The sequence below is a fragment of the Eptatretus burgeri genome, chromosome 3, assembly GCF_056783735.1.
Source record: "Eptatretus burgeri isolate ZD-2024b chromosome 3, Ebu_testis_v1, whole genome shotgun sequence".
Classification (NCBI taxonomy): domain Eukaryota; kingdom Metazoa; phylum Chordata; class Myxini; order Myxiniformes; family Myxinidae; genus Eptatretus; species Eptatretus burgeri.
In genome coordinates, this window is record NC_140963.1 from 54,372,418 (window position 1) to 54,397,428 (window position 25,011).

Consider the following 25,011-nt stretch of genomic DNA (forward strand, 5'->3'; position numbering starts at 1 on the left):
AAATAAATTAATAATCCAAAACAAACAAACAACCAAAAAAAACTTCCGATATTTCGACACGTACCTTCATTACGACAGTAGTGAGAACGGTCATAATGTTTTTACGTATTTTCGATATATCGTGTATTTCTGAAATAAATAATGTATTATCGTATTTACAATACGATTTGTAAATACGATAAATGGAATAATCTTTAAATAGTAACGTGAACTTTTCAAAACTTTAAAGCAAATGTCCGAATAGATTTCAAAGTTCATGATGGACGCTCTCAAAAGGCACCCTCAATGCGAGAAAGTGTACATGTGCTTAGTATTTAAGGAGATCCGGATCTTTCATATACAAGATCCGAGTCCTAGAGGTTAAGGTTTGTTCTTCACAAGAAAAAACAACAAGAAGAACAAGAAGAAGAATAAAAATAACAACGCCGAGCTCACTATGAGCAGCGTTCGCTAAACGCGAGACGCTGCAAAAAATGTGACCAAGAAGAAAGTGTAACAGCATTTAAAAAAAAACAAAAAACTACATTACAAAGAATACACCAATGTGATTGGCAGGCCTGCCATTTAATGGAGTCCCTTTTGAAACATGGCAGAAATTACACAAGGCGGCTTTCTGGGCGCAAAGTAAAAGGTTTGTGTAAATCATATTGATTGTTCTAAATTAATTAAAAGCATGAACATGAAAATCGGCTAGTTGTTGAAACAAACTTTGGAAGTTGAGCGACCAGCGATGCCGACTCTCGGAGTGTAATTTTACATTATTGATTAGGAATTATTTATCAATAAACCAACAACCAAAAAAATCCAGTTTGCCAAACTTTTATTGGGTAGTCTGAAAAATAATAAAACACAATTGCACTTCACAAAAGAATATAACAAATGACATCAACATGTCACATAACAAATTTTGAAAAAGAAAAAGAAGTACAAAACGCCATTGTAAATAAATTCACTTGTAATTGTGTAGTGGATCAGGTTGATTTGGCTGTACACAAGGGGAGCTTGTGGCAATTGGATCACAAGACAGGTTAAGCAATGCTGAGAACCCAGAGATGTTGCAGAAACTCTGACTGCTTGTCTCAAGGTCGCTTTGGCTATAGTTCGTTTCTCGGGCAGCCGGCCCAATAACAGCAGATGAAGATGCGGAGCTTGGCTGCTCTGTACTCACACGTGGAGTTTGCTTGTAGCCATGGTGAGGGGGAGGAGGCATCATGGGCTGGCACTGAGCCTGCTGCTGTTGGTCCCATGACTGCAGTTCTTGCTGTTCCTCTGTTGCTGTAGTTGAGCGCACGGGAGCACGAGCAGGGACGGGGTAGGCTGTCGGAACCTCTTCCGGATCACTGTCCTCATCCAAAAGCACATTGACTATTTGGTTGATGCCTGACCTTGCCTTCCGGAATTTTGTTTTAGACATGCACAGCAAGATGTCACGCATGTAGTTTGCATAGGCAACAGTGACTGTGACGGGCTGAGGCTGTGCAAGTCCTTTGAGGAGCTCCCCAGACTCGTGCACCTTCTTCTGGAGTGACTGGAGCAACTCATCATCGTCGTGGCCACGCTTCCCCTTTGCCTTTGAAGTTCGATAGGGATAAGGGACAGGAGAAGGCGACCTGTCCTCAAGTGCCATTAAATCTGCGCAAGCAGCCTCCGCAGCCTCGAGGTCACCACTATGTGCCGCAATGGTTTCCTTAACCTGCAAACATGACAATCGTTTAGTAAACTACAAGGCAAAAATGAGACTCAAAATCAATGATTTGTAATAAACAATTAATAATTTGCTTGAACATGTGTAGTACAGTAAAAGTAATATAAATACGTATTAGTATTGATATTAATGTGTTCATACTTACACTTTTGACGGGCTCGGCACGATGGCGGACCACAGACTTGAGGAAACCGAAGCTTGCCTTGACCCAATGCTCCCTCTCCGTCATTTCGTGGGGACCGTTACCGCTCTTATTCTTGTGTAGACGGGTGTGGGTGTCTCTCAGGGACTTGAACCATCCTTGAAGGTGCGGAGCAGACTTCCCCATGACGTTGGCTTGATCCTCCCACAGTTTGGCCTTCTTGTCCACCCTCCGGTAGTCCGTTTTCTTAATGTCCCAGAGGATGGCGTTCTCGCGAAGAAAATCGCACATCAGCTGCTCCTCGTGGAAATCCAGACAAAACGGTGTCTTCTTTGCCGTCTTCTTCGAAAGGGCCTGTGGAGGAGAGTTGGAGGCCACGCACGCAGCTATGAATTCCTCGGACGATCCCCAAGAGGTGTTGGAGGCAGCATCCTCTTCGTCAGATGGTGATCGTCGAGGAGTAGGTTTTGGCGCTGCTGAATCCTCCAAGCGTGCGCTTCGGCGTCCACGGCCACGAACTGGAGACCTCTTGGCAGCATTCTTCTGGCTTTTGTTCGGCATGGCGATGACGTTTCCACTTCGATGTGTAGCTTGGCTATGATTTAAAATGACGATCGGCTGCGTCTTTATAAAATATTCGAGTGGAATCGATATAACTCGTTCAATGAATACGATTTCAATTGCCAAACACAAGCGTCAAAAAAACAATAGGCGAGTGACAGCGATTTAACTCGTTCAATAGAAACGATTTTAATTGCCGAACACCAACGTCTAAAAACAGTCGAGTGACAGCCGTTTATTAAAATAGTTCAGTGTGAATCATTTCAATAGTCTATTGGAAGCGATTTAACTTGTTCAATGGAAACGAATTCAATTGCCGATCTCCAATGTCCAAAAACATTAGACGAGTGACAGCAAGTTAACTCGTTCAATGGAAACGATTTTAATTGCCTTGCACCAGCGTCAAAAAACAATAGCTGAGTGACAGCCATTTATTAAAATAGTTTAGTGGCAGTCAATGGATAGCAAACGTCACTTAATCGTAAACGATGCGCTCCCACGTTATGCATACGCCAGACTATCGTTGGGCATAGGTTGTGGACGCCTAAAACACGATAAGCAATCGTTGGTATAACTAATCTATAAGTTATCGAAGCATTCTGTGTTCATTACTAGTACATTATGCATTTGTCAAAGTCTTTTTTAACAATTTCAATGTAAAACAAAGACATTTTTCATCTTCAGAATGAGGAAAAAAAATTAGCCCTTACAGAACATCGAACAATGGTGCAAAGTATTCTCCTATTTGTTGACGCAACGAGGATCCATCATCCCCCACAACCTCCATATCACGCTCACATACTACCACTGACATAGACATACAGCTACTACTACTACTGTCACGCACACCTACGACTAGTAATAGTACTGCTACTATTGATACTACCGGCGTTCACATCTACTCACCATGGAGTCTGGAACAATGATGGGTTTTTATTGTGAAGCCCATTTGTATATACCAATTCCCCTAAACATGTACGCCAGTACATGGTAGATGTAAGTTAGAAACACTTTCAGTAAGTTCTATGGTTGTCCGGAAGACGTCAATTTAATTCATCCACATACGACAATGTGCGTTTTACATACGTTACAAATAGGTTCATAGCACGTTACTCAAAGGTTAGAAGCACGTTTTACTTAGGTTCAAAACATGCTACTCATAGGTTAAACGCAACTCATTCTTACGTTCATAGCACGCTAGTCATTGGTTCAAGGCCAGTGATACATAGTTTCAATGCACGTTACTCATAGTTTCCAAGCACGTTAAACATAGGCTAAGCTGACGCTACTCATTTGTTCAAAGTATGTTACTCATCAGTTAGAAATTTGGTTTCAAGTATGTTGGTCATTACCTTGATGTGCTTCGACATATGAGTAACCTAAAAGTAACGTGTGTTCACCGTGTTTAAACGATCGCGGAACGTGCTAGGAACAGATGCCAACGCATGCGAAACATGTGAGCCTTACGTCGAGTACGTCTTAAAATTTTCAGCATGCTTGATATGCTGGTAATAGTATGGTAAAAAAACTAGGTAATATGCTGGTAAAAAAAAAAAAACTAGGTAATATGCCAGCGTACTTCAATGATTTCCAGCATACTCTAAACGTATACACAACTTACCTATAGCGTATTTGACGTGTGCCTAGCATTGTAAACACATTTTTCATAGAATGGCATACGCTGGCAAAATCGTCAAGGTGTGACTGCGATGTTGACACTTCAAATTCTCAGGCAGTTTTGATTTCAATCGGCGTCCGGCAAGTTCTTAACTGGCTACGCCACGAGTTCGCCGGCGATACGTATAGCGCGCAAAGGGTAAGTTAAACTATCGTTTGTCATAGGTTTTGAATGCAGACCACAAGGTAAGCATTCGTTGGTAAAAGTTATATATAACACAACGAAACGTTCTGTGCCCGTTACCAATATGTTATGCAAACGACCAACACGTTATGAATACGCCAAAAACTTAAAAAAAATAAAAATAAAAATAAAAACATCAAAATTTCAGCGTACGCCAATGTTTTACATACATTTTTATACGTTGCCATTACTGGCTAAAACGTTAAGGTGTGACAGGGCCCTTAGATAAGACTGGTGTGTTCATTGGATTACGAGTTTGAAGGAATGAAAATTTGCTCGAAGGTAGCGTACTTGCATATGAGCATATGAGCTGTGAGGTCTGAGGTCTGAGTTTGATCTCAGCCAAGATGGGATCTGACTGGAATCTGTTCATCTGGTGGGCTACAGACGGGATGATGTGTTTTTGAGTATGTAAATATTTTTGAAGGTACATTGAAGCAACTGACATCTGCTGAGCATTCACTGGCCCAGGACTTCAATGATCCAGTTGTGCCTTTCAAAATGCGGTGGCAATGGTGTGCTGAGACCCTGGAAAACTCCAAATCCCTGTCCCAAATAACATGACACAGTGATGGTAAATCACCTTGTATATCCTTTGGTGGTGTCTCCACTGCTTCAGCAGCATCTTGAATTCTTGGAGGAAGGCTGGTGAGTATTCAGGGCAATGATCTTATGACATAATCATTTGGAGATTCTATTTAATTTGGGTACATAATATATCCTGTGACTATGTGGTAGCTTTGATTCAGAGCAAAATCTTATACATTTGGCATTAAATAACTTTTGCAGCAACATTGATCTAAAAACCACTAAAATCATACAACTGTGAGAATGAACTTCACAACAAGCCATTATCGGACCAAGTTACAAACCGTGGAAGTACTCCAGTAGACCAAGAGTGTTTGCCAAACACTGGAGGACGCAATTCATATAGCAAGTTAGGCCGAGGGTCAAGAGGCCAATTAATCCACCACGGGAATCGGTCTTCAGAGCTTTGATCTAATGTTGGGATTGGAAAGAAGAAACCAAAAAACAGGGTCATTGAGCTGAGACATTCACTGAAACAATCCATTTACAGACAATGTGATTTACAGGATTTACTTGACAATCCTTCACTTGTTTACCTGTTTCCTTCCTTCGTCTGTAAAACTCTCGCCAAGATCTCAGTTAATACCTGTCTCCCTTGTACCTGTGTTTCACCCTTTCAATGCTTTGGTTTCCTCATAGACAGTTCACTCAACCTGATTAATTTCCTGTCGATATGCGAGTTGCTTTGGCAGCTCGATCGCATGGTGCACTCCACAGGACAATCATGAGGGAAAACCATTTGTTGTAAACAAAGATTGGATGATATGTCATATTTTGAGGATGAACAAAATGTCTGAAAAGGTGAGGATGGTCACATTGAAGAGAAATAAAGTGAAGGAATAAAGAAGAAATAAAGAAACGTGCAGGTAGGTAGATGACATTCATGTGTTCCATTTGTTTCTATATTTCTGTACCTTTTCAGCCTCGGGAAAATCCCCGGCAGCTGGTGGAGATTTGCTGTCAAAATAATTCATTTCTGGAGCAGAAAGTTTTTGTTTCAGGAGAGTTCCGTTTTACAAAGATACAGACACTCGTACAAAGGAAAATGTAGATTGTGTTTGGTCTCACCTCTGATGGAAGATTGGCTCAGTGCAGTATCCGCTGGTTTCACTGCATTAGGGCAATGAGTCATTTTGTTCATTTCGATTGCAGACAATGATATCTTTGCAAAATTATCAGCCAATGGGGAACAATGCAATGCATCGCCTTTCACTGCAGACGACACCTCACTTGCTGGTTTGTCTGTGGATGGGAAAGGAGATTCTGCTGCTCTTAACTGCAGACGTTGAGGTCTTTCCTCGTTTGTCTGCAGATATGGAAAGAAGCTTTGTTTAGCTTTTAACTGCAGATGTGGAAAGAAGCTTTCTTCTCTGTTTAACTGAAGATCTTGCGATCTTTCTTGTTTGTCTGCAGATATAGATGGAGGCTTTATTCTCCTTTTTACTGCAGATCTTGAGATATTTCCTTGTTTGTCTTCACACGTTGAATGACGATTTGCCTTGTATTGGACTGCAGACAGTGTTGTACTTCTTGGTTTGCTAGTCGATGTTGCAGGACCACAAACATTTCCTTCCACTGCAGCTTGTGTTGTCTTTAATTGTTTATTTGTCAGCATTACAGGAGACTGTGCCTCAGCTGCTTTCGGACATGCGCCATCTACAAGTACATCCTGATGCCATTCACTCTTCCCATGGGACTTTGGCTTCTTTCGACGCCAAACCTTTTTTTCTTGTTGCAATCTGTGGTGGTTTTTCATGAACACTGGAGCTGCAAGGAATGAAATCACAAGATGAGGAATTATCAAATATTCAATGAGTTCAATTTACATTCAAAGATGAGGGTGAGGATGAGGGAGGTTTTCCTCTCTGTACTCTTGCACAAACATCCTCTCATCAAAAACAACTGTGCTTTAAAATATTGGCAAACTGTCCAGCAACTGAACAAATTCTCTTTTTATTTTGTCTATCCTAAACAATTGATTACAGCCATCTATGTATTTTGTGGCTCGCATGATAGACTCAAGGTTTGCACACTCGTCTCTGAGCTGTCAAGCCTGGCCTCAAATCTCAAACCATTCAGAAAATGCCATCCTGCTGTTTCAGAGGCAGGCAAGGCATCGATGTGTTTGTCCATCCCTTAAATGGACATTAAATAGGGCATCCATAATGCCAACAATTGTTGGAGCACGTTAAAGATCCCATGGTTTCTTCCATTAAAAAGAAGTTTCCATTCAAATTTATTTGTTGAGGTTGATGAATCGTCACCGAAATCAGCTTCTGTCCGACATCAGACCTTGCCAGCTGGTTCGTGAAACACTTGGGCCAAAATCTTTCCTGAACCTAACCAACAATAAGGTGAGAAATATAGGGGCTGTTAGTTGCAGTAGAAGTGATAGGAGTCGTAGTAGTAGTAGTAGTAGTCGTCGTCGTCGTGCTTTTGTTGGAATTGCCACAATTCCATTTAACGTCGCTCGCTGTCCTCACCTCTGCTAGTACACGGTCTTGACTGCAGTTGGTAAAGCCCGTCACACCTTGACGATTTTGGCAGCGTATGGCAACATATCAAAATTGATCTAAAACGCTGGCGTACGCTGAACTATTGATGTTTTTTTCAGTTCTGGGTGTATATTAAGGAGTTGGACTTATGCATAACGTATTAGTAACGTACACAGAACGTTTCGATAACTTAAAGATAACTTATACCAACGAATGCTTAGCGTGTTGTCGGCGTTCACAACATATGCCCAACGATAGTCTAACTTATGCATAGCGCGGCAGAGTATCGCCGACGATCACGTGGCGTAGCCTATTAAAAGGCTGCCGCTCGACGATTCAAATCATAACCGCATTAGGACATTGAAGTGTCAACATCACTGGCATGCTGAAGAAAAAGAAAAGAAAAAGAAAAAAAAAAACATGGAGTCTGGAACACTGACGGGTTCCTCCTGTGAAGCCCATTTTTATATACCAATTCCCCTAAACGCTGCCAATACACCATTTTACGTTAGCTGTAAGTTAGAAACACGTTCAGCAAGTTCTATGGTTGTCCGGAAGACGTCAAATACATCTACATACGTCAATATGCGTTGGAGATACATTACGCATAGGTTAGAAATAAGTTTCGGGTATGCTCGACATTACCTCGACGTATTTCGACTTATGAGTAACTTACAAGTAACGTGTGTCAACGATCACATAACGTGCCTACAACTTATGGGCAGCGTATGGGGAACGTGTGAGTCATACGCTAACATATGTCGGAAAATTTTGAGCATGCACAAAATTTGGCGACGAGCTCGGCGTACTACGACGTATGCCAGCGTGCTTCAGCATGCTCTTAACTTATACAAAACTTACCCAGAACATATTCGCCAAATTTTTCATACGTCGGCATATGCTGGCTAAAACGTCAAGGTGTGACAGCCCTTTCAGGTGGAGCATTTTAAGAGAAAGCAGCACAAAGAGAGAAAGGAAAGGGAAGAAAAAACAAATTACCAAAATAACACATTTGTACGAATAATTTGTACGAATATACAAAGTGCCTTGTGGAGAGATACTATAAAGTGCTTTGTTTGTGGTTCAAGTTTCCTGAATATTTTGAACAGTGTTCCCATATTCTGTCGCCTTATATTTGGAGACAATGCGTGAGTGTATCAAGCCTTTCAGGCTCACAGCACTGAGTTCCACCACATTCCTCTCAATTTTTGCCTTCCTAGTTTTATATATTGCCATCTTTGCACAAGTTAAAATAAAGTTGACAAGGAGATCCCATGACTTGCTCGGCTTCTTAACCGGGTGTCAGATGATAAAGAGTGTTGATGAGAAGTGAAGCCAGAAGCGCAAAAATAAGTTTTTCATCAGCAAGAAAATTGGCTGAAGATGGCAACATTGCAGGTTCATGTGAAATACCGTTTCTCTCTTCACCACAAAAGCAGCATTCCTCTGCAACGTTTGTGAAATGCCGCATCCTGGCTCCAGAGCTTAAGGCACCCTGCAGCAATCTCCAACTTTAGTCCACCATTGTTCTTGGCGTTGGGTAAACATATAGTGACCCACAACATGGATGACTTTGAAAAATAAGTGGAAGAATCTCACGCCAGGGAGTGTCCCGTCGGGTTGCAAGAGCCATGTTGTGGAACGAATGCATGACCAGCAGTTATATGTTCTTCCTTGACAGCCCACGGAAGGACATTTACCTGCACCAGGGGGCCAACCCAAGTTGTGTGTGGGTGGTGGCCGAGGGAGCTCACAATGTCATGGTTAGATTTTAAAATCCATGGAGTTGCTGCTGGACATCTGGAAAGTTCGATCACACTCATTGGGATTCTCTAGAAACTGTTGAAAAAGTACGACGCCAATGAGCACCATTGCAGTGCAGGATTCGCATGCAGGTCGCGTTGAATGGTCTTCAGCCTGGATGTGTGGTTGTAGCTTCGAAGGCAGGGAAAAGACTGCCCACCTTCATCTCAGGGCAAGCTAAGAATGCCCAAGGAAACCCAGTGTTCGCCATTCCAAAAGTAGTCCAATAACTTCGTCTGCATCTCAACCAGAAACTTCTCTGAAATTCTTATGCATGAGATGTTGAACATCAACTTTGGAATGATAAAATTGTTTAATGAGGAGTGTTTTCCCTCTCAGTGACAGGACTTTTAGCAGCCCACTCCAGTCTGTCAACTTTGCTTCTACCTTGTCCCCAAAAGTGTTCCAGTTGACAAGTGGTGAGCACCCACTTGAGGTGGACAAATGCATCCCTAAGTATTTTAGCTCATTGTGACTCCATGTCAATTCCTGAAAACGTTTTGGGAACTCTGTGACCCAATGAGCATTGGTCCAATGAGAAGCCCAGAACTTTTACTCCAATTTGTTGTCGCAGACGATGATGTTGAGTAGACCCACTGACAATCATAAATGGCTTGCATGTCCCTTGCACTACTGGCAAAAACAAGGATGTCATCTGCGAATGCAGAAAGTATGAGGGAGAGCCTGTTGTTTGGTACCACCATACCAGTTAGCCTTCACCTCATCAAACAAAGGAAGGGTTCGATGCACAGGAAATAAAGTTGGCCGGACAAGGGACAACCTTGTCATATTCCTCTTTTGAATGGAAAGGGGGCGAGCAAGTGACCATTGACTTTAACTAGGCATTCTGCCGACATGTACAACGTCTGGATCATGCCGACGTATCGCCTCCCCAACCCAAAAGTTAGCATGGTGTCAAAGAGGTAATCGTGGTTCAATTGGTTAAAAGCTTTCTCTTGATCCAAGGAAAGGAATGCAACTTGAGTCTGAGTCTTGTCCGCATACTGGATTACGTCTCTGACCAGGGATATGTTGTCAAATATTGTTCTGCCAGGGATGGCATATGACTGGTCAGGGCTGATTAATTTTTGTTACACCAGTCCCAGTCGATTTGACAGCATTTTTGCCATGATTTTGAAGTCCACGCACAACAGAGGCACTGGCCGATAGTTCCTTATATCTTTCAAGTCACCCTCCTTTGGAATCAAAGCCAAGGTTGCTCGCCTCCAAGACAGTGGCATTTGGCCAAATCACATGCTTCCTGAGCTACACTAAGGTAGTCAAGTCCAATCAAATCCCATACTTCGGTGTAAAATTCACAAGACAAGCCATCCACTCCAGGGGACTTATCCAGCAACAGGCAATGCAGAACAATTGTTCATTCTCCCAGAGAAAATGGAGCTTCGAGTCGCTCTCTGTATTCTAGAGCCGTTTCAGGGAGGCCGTTCCACAAAGTGCCACAAGCATCCGCATCCACCTTCTTACCTGAGTGGAGTTGAGCATAAAAACCTCAAATTCGTTCATGAACACGCTATGGATCATTGAACAAGGAGCCATCTTCTGCCAGAACACTGGATATCGTCCTAAGTCGACCTTTGCGCTTTTCCAAAGTTTTGAGATAACTCAGGGCATATTCATCCTCATTAAGAAACTGCAAATGAGAGCGAACAAATTCTCCTCGTGCCTTAATACGACTACATGCTTTGAGAGTGCTCTTCTTTTCCTCATAAGCACGCAATTCAGCAGGGCTGAGCGTGGTAAAGTGACACTCAAGATGCAACAATTCCTCTTCGAGCTCAGCAATTTTTACTCCAATTGCTTTCCGTGATCCATATGAGTATTCCTGGCATAACAATTTCAGTCGTGCTTTCCCAACATCCCACCAGAGTCCAAGTGAACAAAAATCTCCTTTTCTGTCCTTCCAGGCTTGCCAAAAGTTTAACAAAAAAAAGCTTCCTCCTTGATCAAGTCATTGTTGAGATGCCAAAACCCAGTGCCATGCCTTGCCTCAGTCAGGGAAAGATGAATCCAGGCCAGATTATGGTCTGCAAAATGTGCAAATTTTATACCGGATCAACATACACTCCTGCACCAACAGTGAGACAAGTAAAATCAGTTCAGTCGGGTTTGCGAGATATTACCACCCTTGATACTTGTGGAAGTGAATGATGCATCTGTGGGGTGCTGCACACACCAAATGTCTTTCAGGTTGAACAGTGTTGCCACTTGTTGAACTACCTTAGCAGAAGGACTGTGTGGCTCTTTCCCAACTCTATCTCGGGAGGGATTGAGAGTGTAATTAAAATATCCTCCAAGAATCACACACTCTTCGTCGGGCAAGGTGAGCATGAATCTCCACATGTGATCAAAGAACCGCACCATTGCAGCTCCTATACATGGTAAATAAATGTTGTTGAAGTTCACAACAAAATCTTCAAACCTTACCTTTACAAGTAACAAACGACCCAAACCGACTTCATTTTCAACATGTATTTGAGGTTTCACACTTGACGAAAAGAGGATAGCCACTCCGCAAGATGTATCCGTGACGTAAGTGAAAAAATGCCAATCCTTGCCATTGGCTTTCCCATCAGAAGGCAGCCTCTTGGGTTGTGTGGGTCTCCTGCAGAAGGCGACTCCAAGTTTCTCCTTTAAAGATAATGACATTACTTGGTGCAAACAAAATGCATCTTCACACCCGTTAACATTCAGTGATCCCAGGCGAAAACATAATGCTGTCATGACATATAATGAGAGTTATGGAAGGAGAAACACAGTAGAAGCCAACTCATGCTTAGCCCCATTACGTAGCAACTTTGCAAGAAACTTCCTGATTCAGACTTGCTCAGCCGAACCTGAAGTCTTCCTTTTTGTCCATCTCTCCTCAGTATATCGGGAATGCACGAATGTTTTGTAGTCTTTCCACCGCTTTAAAGCAGTTTCAACTTTTTTCCGACTGTGCAAACTTTGCTCAAGGAACTGCAATATTTCATGGCGAGGAAGACACAAATGATGCCCTGAGGGCAGTTCCAAGTCAATGCCTGTTCATGATCCTTGATCCCCTTCCGAGTCACCGATGCTCTCCTCATCTTCACTGTCTGGGAGCTCATGGTCTTTCTCCTTTGGTATATCTGCAATGTATGACAAAACTTCTACCTTGTCGTGACTTAAAAGTGACTTTGCACCTTCTAGTGACAGATGAACACTCCATTGGTACTAATGAAGCAGTCCTTGCATCACCGCTTGGCAAAGCTATAGGGATTGAAGATGCTTTGATGGTAGGGACAGGGGGATCATCCGTTTGAGGTGCTACGGTAGAACTCTGCTCGACTTCACTGTCCACATCAACTGTGGACATTGCGGCAGCACTCCAGACCTCGGTCAGTGCAGGTAATGCCTTTGTCGCTTGGAAGACCGGAACCTTCTGCCTGTCTGTCCCAACATGAAGGGGTTCTACAGTATCTTTTGAAGCTTCAGTGGTGGTCCTTTCATGCAGAACTACTGCCTTGGATGCAGCAATCATTGAATTATGATGAATCCTCATTTCAATTGTTTTTGGTTTGTCTGGATGAACTGTGTTAGCGACAGACATCTCAGTCTCATTTGACTCTGACAGGTCAGGAGATGCCACAGAATCATTCTTCATGACCATGCCAGGCTGGTTCATGGATGTTCCCTCTTTCTGTTCACTCAACAAGTCTTTGGGTGCATCTGGCAGCAAAGACTTCTGATAATCTGTAACTTCAGGAACAGCATATTCCTCATTTTCCATTTGCACAAATTTGGTCACAATTTCTGTCTCCTCCAAAATACTTGAGCTTGCAGATCACTTCAAGTTCTTGTTGGCTGTGTCTACAACATCAGTTTGATCAGCAGTCCCTTTGTCTTCTGGTTCTGATGTTCTCTTCTGCGCTCTCTTTCCCTTCCCCACCCACACTGTCTGCCATTGATTGTCAGCAGAAGAAGGGCCAGGATGAGAATACAATGCAGAAGCTTCTGGAATGACACTTTTCTTTTCCTTTGGCTTGTTAAGGTACCAAAGAGCAGAAACTTCATTTAAGATAGTGGGGCAGTCTGCTCTCATGTGATCCTTTGCCTGACATACAAAACAACAAGGCTCATTGGTCATATGAAATATCTTGTAACTCTTCCCTTCAAAAGGAATAACAAAGGATCCCTCACATTCCATGTCATTTCTCAACTCGATATGAGACTTGTCTTTTGAAAGACAGGATATGAGGTAGGACAGGCTCACGATAACCGAGAGACAGGGGCCTAATAGGTGATCCTCGCACTCCCAATCGGTCCAGGAAAGGCACAACTGCATTATCGGCCATGAAAGGAGGTATGTTGGACAAGGTAATCCGTGTACCAAGACTCGAGAGCGCATTGACTTGTACAAATAATCCACCCACAACAATCCTTTTCTGTATCGCCTTATTTGCTTCAGCTTCGGATTTGAGGAAGAACACAGCCCTTCCAGACATTTGAGGCAGCAACTATTGTTGATGAACCAACAACATTCGCCATTTCCTTAACATTTGCTTCCATTGGGATAGCTTGTCCCATCTCACATCTCACTCCATGTTTCCTTGTCAACACGTTAAATGGATGTGTGGAGCTGCTCACACTTGCTTGGCCAGAACAGCTCGCGGCAACGCCATCCCATTCACGATTCATCGACATGTTTAAAATACCGAGATATATCTTTTACAAACAAAACTGCTCACGAAATAAAGGACAGTGTGATTAACCTGAAGGAAAACAAACGTTGAAAAACGCGGTTTTTAAACAAACTCGTTCGAAACAAACATTACTCAGCTCATTCACAATGTTGTGCTATTTATCACGGAAAAGGGTCATAAAGTAAAAAAACAAAGGGAATTCTAAACGATATTTTATCGATAACGCCACAAGTCAAGCTAGGCCTCAACACAAAACGTCTCATTAAAGAACGAAAACACGAAAATAAAATAAACAAACGAACCAACTCGGTTTAGAGAACCAAAACAAAACAAAAATACCAATAGAACCGTAGTAGTGGGACTACAATGATGAATAGTTGGAGCAACTCGAGGAGCAGCGAAGATACGTGGAAAATCGAGGTAGTAGTTGTTGTCGTCCTCGTCGTTGTCGTCGTAAACAAGGAACTGGACTGAGGAGGAGGACATTTGGCCCAACAAGCCTGCACTTTATCTAAACCACATGAATCAATGTAACAGTTTATCAAAACAAATTCACCGAGGGAGAGGGTGTGGAGGTGCAGGAGTGGGGATGAGGAAAGTGGAATTAGCACGGACATCACCTGGGTATTTATACACATGAACAATTGTGCAACAAATACATGATATTTCATTGAAATTACAAACTAATTGGGTGAGGAGGATGAGTGATGAACAAGCCCTGACAGTCAATTCATTCACCTTTTGAAGAGACTCAGAGATTTATCAATCATGACACATACATCCAATCACCGATCCATATCTCAGTTACCAGCTCCCGACAATTCCTGTAAATATCAATGTTATGTCCCACTCCCTCGATCCCCACTACTTTTCGGTACCTATCTCATTCCAATTTAAATGTATCGACTCTTTTTGCTGCCATTACCTTTCCACAGACAACCTTTGCAGTATCATCCACTCTCTGATTGAAAGACCCTTAATTACCATCTTAACTCTACTCTTATTTACTCTCAGGGTGCAGACCTTGGTCTTGTCACTTGATCTCCCTTCTGCAAGAAACCTCTTCTGCAGTTATTTTGTGTATACCCTTCATTATCTTCATCATCTCGATGAGATCCACTCCCAGCGCCTTCTTTCCAATGTATGAAGTCCTGTCTCTTTCAGCCACTCCACCAAGTCGAGTTAAGCTCGACCGATAATTATTCATCAATTTCAGTACTCTCTGCTGAACCATCTTCATGGTGGCTCTGTCCTTCCTCAGATTGGTCACCCAAGCTGTACACTATTCAAGGTGAGGCCTCATGAAATTCCTTTCCAGTAAATTCCTATACATTCATATATAAACCCAAAATAAAGAGGCCTCATGAAATTCCTTTCCAGTAAATTCCTATAAATTTATATATAAACCCTATATAAAGAGCCCTCATGAAATTCCTTTCCAGTAAATTCCGATAAATTTATATATAAACCCCTTATAAAGAAGCCTCATGAAATTCCTTTCCAGTAAATTCCTATAAATTTATATATGAACCCTATATAAAGAGGCCTCATAAAATTCCTTTCCAGTAAATTCCTATAAATTTATATATAAACCCGATATAAGGAGGCCTCATGAAATTCCTTTCCAGTAAATTCCTATAAATTTATATATATAAACCCGATATAAAGAGGCCTCATGAAATTCCTTTCCAGCAAATTCCTATAAGTTTATATATAAACCTGACATAAAGAGACCTCATGAAATTCCTTTCCAGTAAATTCCTATAAAGTTATATATAAATCCTAAATAAAGAAGCCTCACAAAATTACTTTCCAGTAAATTCCTATAAATTTATATATAAACCCTATATAAAGAGGCCTCATGAAATTCCTTTCCAGTAAATTCCTATAAATTTATATATAAACCCTTTATAAAGAGGCCTCATGAAATTACTTTCCAGTAAATTCCTATAAATTTATATATAAACCCTATATAAAGAGGCCTCATGCAATTCCTTTCCAGTAAATTCCTATAAATTTGTATATAAACCCTATATAAAGAAGCTTCATGAAATTCCTTTCCAGTAAATTCCTATAAATTTATATATAAACCCTATATGAAGACCCAATGTGCTAGTCGCCACTGTAAGTCTCCAGTCCTTTTAGTGACAAGCTTATGATGGAATGAGTTCCATATAGGCTCAGATAGGAGTCCTTCCGGCATTAGTCTTTTCCACCTGGCCCCTCCATTCAATGGAGAGTCCTCGAGTAGGACCAATACAGTCTATATTGGTCCTTACTGCTATATTTCTGAAAATATATTTTTCTGAGCTAATGGGGGGTAAATCTCTGTGACTCAGTTGTACAATTAACCCAGGAAACCCGAAGTAATTTGTTGTCAAAAACCTTTCTTGAGTCCATTTTAGTTCAAGTTGAGAACTTTTTTTCACAATTTCTCTTCGGATTTTGTCGATCGTCCTATTTGGCTATATTCTTGTCATATCTGCTATCTCCGGCACTGTTTTCCACCCCAACCCGGAATCGTGGCAGAGGTGTAGTATTTTGATTGTGCCTGCTGCAATAAACTGTTGATAAAGGTCACGGCTTCTCGGAATTGCAGGAAACAATGGGTTGTAAAATAGGGGTTCTTCCACAAACATATTTGTGGCATAAGTTCCCTGCTGGCAACTAACCGAAAGGCTCTGCCAAGCATTCAAAAGACTCTGATAAAATGTTGAAAGATGAGATATTGTTGTGGGCCGGGTATCGGCGGCGAGCACGACTGCTAGATGGGGCAGTAGAGTCGGCTCCACCGAACACCCGGAATCTAGATCGTACCTTTCCGATAACCCTGAAGGTAAGGGTCCCTTACAAGACCGTGAATTGTCAATATAATTCAACCACGTGGGACAGGGTTATTTGCCAAACTTCAAAATACCTGGAGGCCCACGTGGCGAGCTACCGAGGAAATCACACCCTTGAAGGAGCTCGAACGGGACGAGCCGTTACCGTGCTCGACCCGTGTGTAACCCAAGCGGATGGTTACCGAGGTCCTGTCAGTCCAAATGCACAACTACGGCAGCAACGGCCCTTTTAATCCCCCAACATGCACTGTGGCGAGCCAATGAAAGAAAGGACAAGGACGAGCTGGTACATTCAACAAAATGGGGAGGGAACACACAAAGAGCAGAGTTAAACCGACTAAGCAATGCAAATTATGTACAGCAAAGAGCACTTAACAATTCCTACTTACAGACGGGGCCCAAGGACACACACATGCACACAAATACCCAAAAGAAGATGGACCTCAACTGTCTTTATTCGGCTCTCCAGCCGAGAAGGATAGTTCGGCTGGGAGTCAGGACGGCTAGCTACTTGGCCGCAAGCACGCGGCTGGACGACCACCCCTTCCCGGAGCTCTGTTCGCGGACCGGGGCAGCCGAATCCAGAGGAGGCGAGACGAGGTAACCTCCCATGTTGAGTTGGCCAATCGCTTGTCGTACTGCGCCAGACGAGACACCTCGAATGCGCGGGGTGCAGCCAGACGCAGACCAGACCAAAGACGCGATCGAGCACACCGGACCAATCTCCTCTCTCTCGACCCGACAACCACGATGCCACTCCGAGTGCCCGGGACGGAGGCTGAAGGGCGGACCCCAACCAGCGCGAGCACGAACGAAGCAGAAAGCGCCAGCAGACAAGGTCAGGTGATCCGGCAGACCAAAAACCAACTCAACTCCGACGACTTCTGTCGGATCTCGCCAAATTATTATTCACCCCTTCTCCAGAGGGGAGGAGCCGCCTCCTCGGACCTGCTCTCGCTCACTGGATGGTTCTGGCGCGCAAAATGCGCTCCTCGCCCCCGTGATTGGCCAAAAAGGGTTGCCAAGTCCGCTGATTGGACCGGGGGGCGTGGTGGCCGCCACGGCAGACCCCCCCCCCCCTCAAACAGGGAGAGTAACATTGTCCTGCGTGGGCTGTGCTCATTGGCTGACCGACGGCACCCTCGCTCGCATCCCCCGGATTGGGCGAGAGAGACGCCAGGTCCTCTTGAACTCCGCCCACCACGAGCGTTATGGCGTCAGGATGGAGCGAAGGTGTTGTTGTAATTGTTGGTGATGTAAAAATGTAAAAGGAAACCCTGACTATCAAAATAACTCTGCAGCACACGAACATTTAATTCCCACGAGACTAGGGATATATCTATAAACACACACTTACTGATATAACTGTTCTATAAGGACCTGAATGCTGAGTGCAGTAAGCTTCCAAATTCATAACAATATATCGACATGCTGGACTTTGATCAAGAAGAGTTCAAGGCTGTAACCGAGCCCACTTGCTTGCTGCAAGATATGACGGGCTCGGAGTCGGCAAGGCAGCTGTTCTTCGTGCATCAACATCTGAGTGGAGCATAGCCGAAAAGCGATTATACGGCTTTTTATGTCGACAAGTCCTTAGCCACCTTCAGCCAAAGGATGGCATATAACATTTGGCTGTAACCAGTGAAACTCACTCCAGAAAAAAACAACCGGAAGCCTTTGAACAGTCTTCAGTAGCACTTCCGGTGGTTGGAGGCAGTTAAACTTATGTCACAAAGATGAGGCAACCAAATTATTTACAACTGAAACCCTAGCTCTGTCGGAAAGGTGGGGTGGGGCTCTCTTCCAGAGTCCTAATCTTTTTTTAACATGTTCAACCATCCCATCCCAATTTTGAAGGACATAGAGTGGGGATCCCAGGAACACGCCGAGATATTTGACTCCCTCTTCCACCCATTTTAACTTTGAAGGCAAATGCACCGGTGGTACTAACCGTGTCCCCAGCGGATTGTCTTTAAGACTGGGAACCCATAAGGCTTTACTCTTGTTCCAGTTCCAGTTCAACGAAGATGCCAAGCAAAAGAGATTAAAACACTTTACAAATGCAGAGATATCATTGTCATTCTTAATGACCACAGCGACATCATCTGCATTAGCTGATACAACAAGTGAAGGAATCCCGGTGGACACAGTTACTCCTGAAAGATTTTTCCTGAATAGAATTAGAAGTGGCTCTATAACCAAGGAGAATAATAATCCAGAAACGGGGCACCCTTGCCTCACCCCTCTCTGTACCTGTATCGGAGAGACGAGCTCATTATAAATTTTTAAAATACTAAATATATTGCTGTACAGTAAGGATACATTGTCCCTAAAATTTATACCAAGACGACATGCTTCCAACACATGATGCAAAAACACATGATCAACACCATCAAATGCATTTTCTAAGTCAAGGAATATTATCCCAAATTCTTTTTCCATGGAATCACACTCCAGCAAATCTCTGATCAAAAAAATATTATCATAAATTGATCTGTTCGGGACACAGTAGTTCTGATCAGAGTGGATGAGATCACCAATTAACGTCTTCAACCGACTGGCCAACACTTTTGACAATATTTTGTAGTCCATACATAACACCGAGACGGTCACCAGTTCTTCATCTGCCGTATGTCTCCAGTCTTTTGTCGAAATGACACCACCACTCTTCTAAAACTTAGAGGCAGTTCTCCATTTACCAAAGATGATTCCAGGACATTCAATAACTCAGGGCCCAAAAAGTTCCAAAACGCCAAGAAAAACTCTGCCGGTAAGCCGTCAATTCCAGGCGCTTTCCCGGAGTTCAATCCAGCAAGGGCCTGTGTTAGCTCAGGTAATGTGATTGGTGAGTCTAAGCTCAGGCGCTGGGGCTCAGTGATGGAAGGAAAGTGAGAAGTTAAAAGTTCCATAGTTTGCTCACAAAGTTCCATAGTTTGCTCATTTATGTTTTGCATAAATTTTTGAAAAATAATCACGAATGCACAACCGTACATCACTGGAGTTAACGACCATGTTTCCTCGAGTCTACCAGAGAAAAAAACGGTCTTTTGTGATTTGTTGACAAAATCCATTTGGAAAAAGGATTTGCTGGGAGTATCTAAAACCTTTATGTTGTTTATCCTTAATCTGATTAACATCCCTGCTGCTTTCTCTTGTGTCAGTTCTCTCAATTGGTTCCTCTTTTCAACTAATATGCTTTGGTCTCTCCTATTTCCATATCTGGCCACTTTACTCTCCAAATATATGATATCAGCTTCTAACAGGGCCATTGTTGTATTTTTAACATTGGTAACATTTGAAAAAAAATGATGACAAAACACTCTAATCTGTGCTTTTGTGTTGTACCACCATAACTCGAATGAAGAAAAAGAGGCTTTTTTGAGAGTTGGATTGCCCAAAATGTATAGAAGCCTTTTTTAAACGAAGTATCTTCAAGAAGATTGGTGTTGAATTTCCAGTACGTACTTTTATGTGAGGGTTCAGGGAAAAAGGGGCGCAGGGTAACGAAATGATGATCGGAAAATAAGGATGGAAAGTGAACGAGAGAGAAAACAGCATTCCTGAAATGCGAGTTTATGTACCACCGGTCAAGTCGAGCAAAGGATGCTCTCCCGTGAGCACAGCGTCCCCACATATATTGAGATTCGTTGCGGTGACATAGCCTCCACGCATCTAACAAACCTATTTCCAAAAAAAAAAATTAGACAAATGGGCATAGTATTCGGGGTGAGGTTCTGCTGTATTTCTGTCCAAAAAAGGTTCAAAGGTACAATTAAAATCAACCCCCATGTAAATACAATCATGGAGATCAATTGAGCGAAAGTGTCTGATTAAAGACAAAAAGAAGGCTCTTCGTTCTCCACTCTCACTGGGTACATACATATTGAATGGTGTAAAATGGAAATTATTGATGACCAGTTCTCGAGAGATGAACCGGCCTTTGATAACCTCTTGGAAGTGGCATGATTCAGGTGCGAGCCCAGGTCTGAATAAAAAGGCCACACCAGCAGAAGAAGACGAATTACTAAAAAAGCACTGTCCCTGAAAGAGGTGACCCCAATCATACTCCACATCTTCAATTATGTGTTTCCTGGAGTAAAAGTACATCTATTTGTTTACGATCAAACAAACTTTTCACTTGAACCTGGCGGTTGTGACTTGCTCCACCGCCATTCATATTTAAGGTTCCAAAAATAATCTTTTTCATTTTTATCTAAAGGCTTGAGCGGTTGCTGAGAAATTTCAATCCCCGCTTTTGTAACAACCTTTCGAACACGATGAAACTGTGACTTTGTGAACTTGAATTCAACAGGCTTCCTATACTAATGATGTCTTTTGCAGCTTGAACAAATGAATTTAAATCAGGAAAATGATCTTTAATGATCACATTTTGGTGTCGTTATGTTTCCTTCAGAAAGGCAAGAATAAGTTGTGGGGCTCTGTATGACTGATACGATGAAGATTCAGACAACTCAGTCACCTCAGCTTCATCATTTGATTCTGAAAAATCAGACCCGGCCCCACCTGGGTCATATAAATCAGTCTAAGCAGTCACTATTTCAGGTCCTGACAACTCTGAAGATTTGCCAGAATGTTCCTCAACTTTACTCTGGTACTGAGTATGTTCAACCGGAGCAGTAACCTCGGTTTCTTGTTCTTGAGGGCTGGTATTCACTGGCTCAGTTGAATAACCAGGATAATGATTGGGATTTTGTATCAATGAAGGGGTAGCAAGGACTGAAACACCTCCATTCTGCTCGATCTCAACAGGAAGTGCTGGTGACGACTTGCTAATAAGTTTTCCATCAACATCAGCCTCACCACCTGCTTCAGTTGTCAAATTCCCAGTGTTGCACAGTAATCCTTCAAAATCATATTCTTCATTAATCAATCCAAAATCATTCTCCCGAGTATCAATGCAGCCTGGAGATCCCTGAGTAACACATTGAGGTGCATCCTCAACTACATCCTTCGTCCAAAACTACCTTTTTTACGGTCGTGTTGGAACTACTAATATAGGGTGCTCTTCGTTTCTTTGTCACGGCAACAGGATCCTCCTCCATCTCCACACTACATGCAGCAACAGTCAAACCATTTGGGTTTTCAGGGGGCATTTCATTATCTCCTAGTATCCCTGTGTCGTAAGAGGCGACCAGGGTTGCGTCAGGAAGGGCATCCGGCGTAAAACATGTGCCAAATCACTATGCGGATCATATGGATGATCCGCTGTGGCGACCCCTACAGACGGAGAAGGAGAGGGAGCAGCCGAAAGAAGAAGAAGAAGATTTCATTATCTCCTAAAGCTGAGGTGTTGTCTTCTTTTGGATTCGGGACTGGAGTAAAACCCTGAGTCTCCTTGTGCGAGGAAACAACACGAAGCGTCTGGGTATTCGGAGTTACTCAATTCTCTACTCTTGAAACCGGAGTAATATCTTTTTCACAGTCAGTGTTGTTATGACCTGCTTCACCACACTTTACACAAGATACTTTTGGACAAAACCTTTTCACATGTCCAAACACTCCACAGTTAAAACATGTCAATGAGGCTGAAGACGCATACATTTGGTACTCATAATTGTTCAAAGTAACTTTAAACGAAATGTTTAGACCGGTGTCATCACCTCGATCGAGAAGAATCATATAAACCTGCCATTGGAAACTCATTACATGTTTTATCCGTTCATCTCGAGCTCTTCAAGGAATCATCGAGATTTTCGACACTGTTCTGTATCGTGACAGAATACACATCAGTTTGTCATTGGTTATAAACGGGGGTACATTTGATATAACAATTCTCATTGATGGGGTATCCATTGATGAAGCCAATATCAAGAGACCAGTCTCTGTAGTTTGTCCTGAACTTTCAACATCGTGAACAAATTTTTCATCAGACACAAAGACAACGATTTTCTTATTTATTTTCGATGTTGCTGTTACATTTTGATTCTCTATTATTTTCCCCACTGATAAAACAATGTCTTCGGTGGCAATTCCTTCAGGTGGAACGCACACCAATGCATGCTTCCTTGTTAAATTTTCAAACGCCTCAAACCGAGTGCGTGGATCCACCATATCAGCGGTTTCTCTCCCCCTTTTTGTTCGAGTCTGACAAAGCAAGGGGGGTTCAAACTAAAAAAACAAAAAAATGATCACACTAAAAACGAAGGAAAGTGCATTATAAGCAAAGAAAAAAAAGGACCAAGTTTACAAGGCCTCATCAAAGCAGGTAGGCCACACCCAAATAAATAGGCCATATCTCTCTCTCTCTCTCTCTCTCTCTCTCTCTCTCTCTCTCTCTCTCTCTCTCTCTCTCTCTCTCTCTCTCTCTCTCTCTCTCTCTCTCTCTCTCTCTCTCTCTCTCTCTCTCTCTCTCTCTCTCTCTCTGTCTCTCTGTCTCTCTCTCTCTCTCTCTCTCTCTCTCTCTCTCTCTCTCTCTCTCTCTCTCTCTCTCTCTCTCTCTCTCTCTCTCTCTCTCTCTCTCTCTCTCTCTCTCTCTCTCTCTCTCTCTCTCTCTCTCTAAGATACAAAGGATAGAGAAGACACAGACAACTTCCAAAAACATGCGGGAAGAAAAAGAGGAAAAGGGAGACAGAAGGGGTAAGGAAAACAGCACCATGATCTCACCACAAAACAGAGCAGGAGCTGACGGCGGCCATGACAACGCACCCAGAAACCAAACCATCAGTGGGGTGGGGGGGGGGGCAAGAGAGACACAGACACATACAAGGAGACAGGGAGACGGAGAGGGAGACGGAGAGGGAGACGGAGAGGGAGACGGAGACGGAGAGAGAAAGGGAGACGGAGACGGAGAGGGACACGGAGGAGAGGGAGAAGGAGACGGAGAGAGAAAGGGAGACGGAGACGGAGAGGGACACGGAGGAGAGGGAGAAGGAGACGGAGACGGAGAGGGAGAGGGAGAGGGATAGCGAGACGGAGAAGGAGACGGAGAGGGAGAGGGAGAGGGAGAGGGATAGGGAGGCGGAGAAGGAGAGGGAGAGGGAGAGGAAGAGGGAGAGGGAGAGGGATAGGGAGGCGGAGAAGGAGAGGGAGAGGGAGAGGAAGAGGGAGAGGAAGAGGGAGAGGGTGAGGGTGAGGATGAAGACGAAGAGGGAGACGGAGAAGGAGAGGGAGAGGATGAGGATGAAGGAGACGGAGAGGGAGAGGGAGGCGGAGAGGGAGAGGGAGAGGGGAACGGAGAGAAAGATGGAGAGGGAGAGGGACAGGGAGAGGTGGAGGGAGAGGGAGAGGGAGAGGGAGAGGAAGAGGGAGAGGGCTTCTGCTCCAGCGCAAGATTTTCCCCTTGATGTGACGTCATGTACAAACACGAAGCGAGTAGGAAACACACATCCAGCTCCTATTTACACCACCATTAAAAAACCAGGCTTTGAGTAAAGTTAAAATGTTCATTTTTATATAAATAATATAAATACAATCGTTTTTTTTGCTGTTTCCTGTTTTTCTGACTCATAAACCGATTCCCTTCATGTGCAGCCTTTTTGACTGCTGATTGCATCATTGGTTAGGGGCACTGCAATGCCGCTGATGCAGTGCCCCTATCACCAACACACTGGTGCTCACTTCACCAACCTCAGGATGACAGGCTGAGTCAACCCCCTGGTGTTAATTCATCAGTTAAAAAAGGTCTCGAACTCAGGACCCCAGGATCCCAATCCACCACCCCAACCACAACAAACCTCTTGAAAACATCATGTGACATTTCTTGTAACCAAGGACGCTCATTTGTGAATCGAGAGTCGGGATCCATGACTAAAATTACCATAACAACGGGACACCACCCTGCCATGTAAAATAGTTCCTGCGGATTATTTTGGATCGAGTTGATCTCGCGAGACCCGCAGCACTACTTCGGTTTGGAATCAAAGACAGTCTCTCACAGTTACCATGGCAACATTTTAAATCGATGGAAGCCCAAAAGTCCCACACACATATAAACCTGAATTTTATGTATAAATCATTGTTTGTATTTGTAAGCGCAGAGTACCTGTCCGATGAGAGACTTGTTCTTAGCATTCAACATGTTGTTCTGATGCATACGTTTACTTGGGCGGTGTATAGACAACCGACAGCTCAGTGGAGGCAAAAAAAAATTAAAAAAAACTCCTGAAGCCTCATGACAATTCACGGTCGGATGTTTGTGTTTGTTTATATGTTTGTTTATCGCACTTCTTCTTCTCCAGTTCTGGGCCCATGACATCCACACTTACTACAGATCATCACTGTGACCCCAATTCATGAAAGGGGAGTTTTAATCTTTGAGGGTAGTCTTCAGTGGGGTTGGGGGGTCCTGCAAATTCTCAATGTGAATGT

The 25,011-nt window shown here is 43.2% G+C and overlaps 1 protein-coding gene across 7 annotated transcripts; it reads right to left on the reverse strand.

The window, feature by feature from the left end:
* Nucleotides 1-810: 810 nt before the first annotated feature.
* Nucleotides 811-24,553, reverse strand: LOC147029927 (uncharacterized). Of its 7 annotated transcripts, XM_085873436.1 has the most exons (6): nucleotides 11,601-13,342; nucleotides 5,926-6,624; nucleotides 5,772-5,833; nucleotides 5,142-5,268; nucleotides 1,851-4,914; nucleotides 811-1,693 (listed from the first exon to the last, which is right to left on the reverse strand). In XM_085873436.1, exons 5-6 carry the CDS (start codon nucleotides 2,406-2,408, stop codon nucleotides 950-952), a joined length of 1,302 nt encoding a protein of 433 aa, XP_085729562.1. In that variant the 5' UTR covers nucleotides 2,409-4,914; nucleotides 5,142-5,268; nucleotides 5,772-5,833; nucleotides 5,926-6,624; nucleotides 11,601-13,342; the 3' UTR covers nucleotides 811-949. The 7 variants fall into 7 exon arrangements, with proteins under 7 accessions (XP_085729562.1, XP_085729559.1, XP_085729557.1 ...); XM_085873433.1 differs by lacking the exon at nucleotides 11,601-13,342 and adding an exon at nucleotides 14,180-14,664 and having other exon boundaries at nucleotides 1,851-5,268; XM_085873431.1 differs by having other exon boundaries at nucleotides 1,851-5,268.
* Between the last annotated feature and the right edge of the window lie 458 nt (nucleotides 24,554-25,011).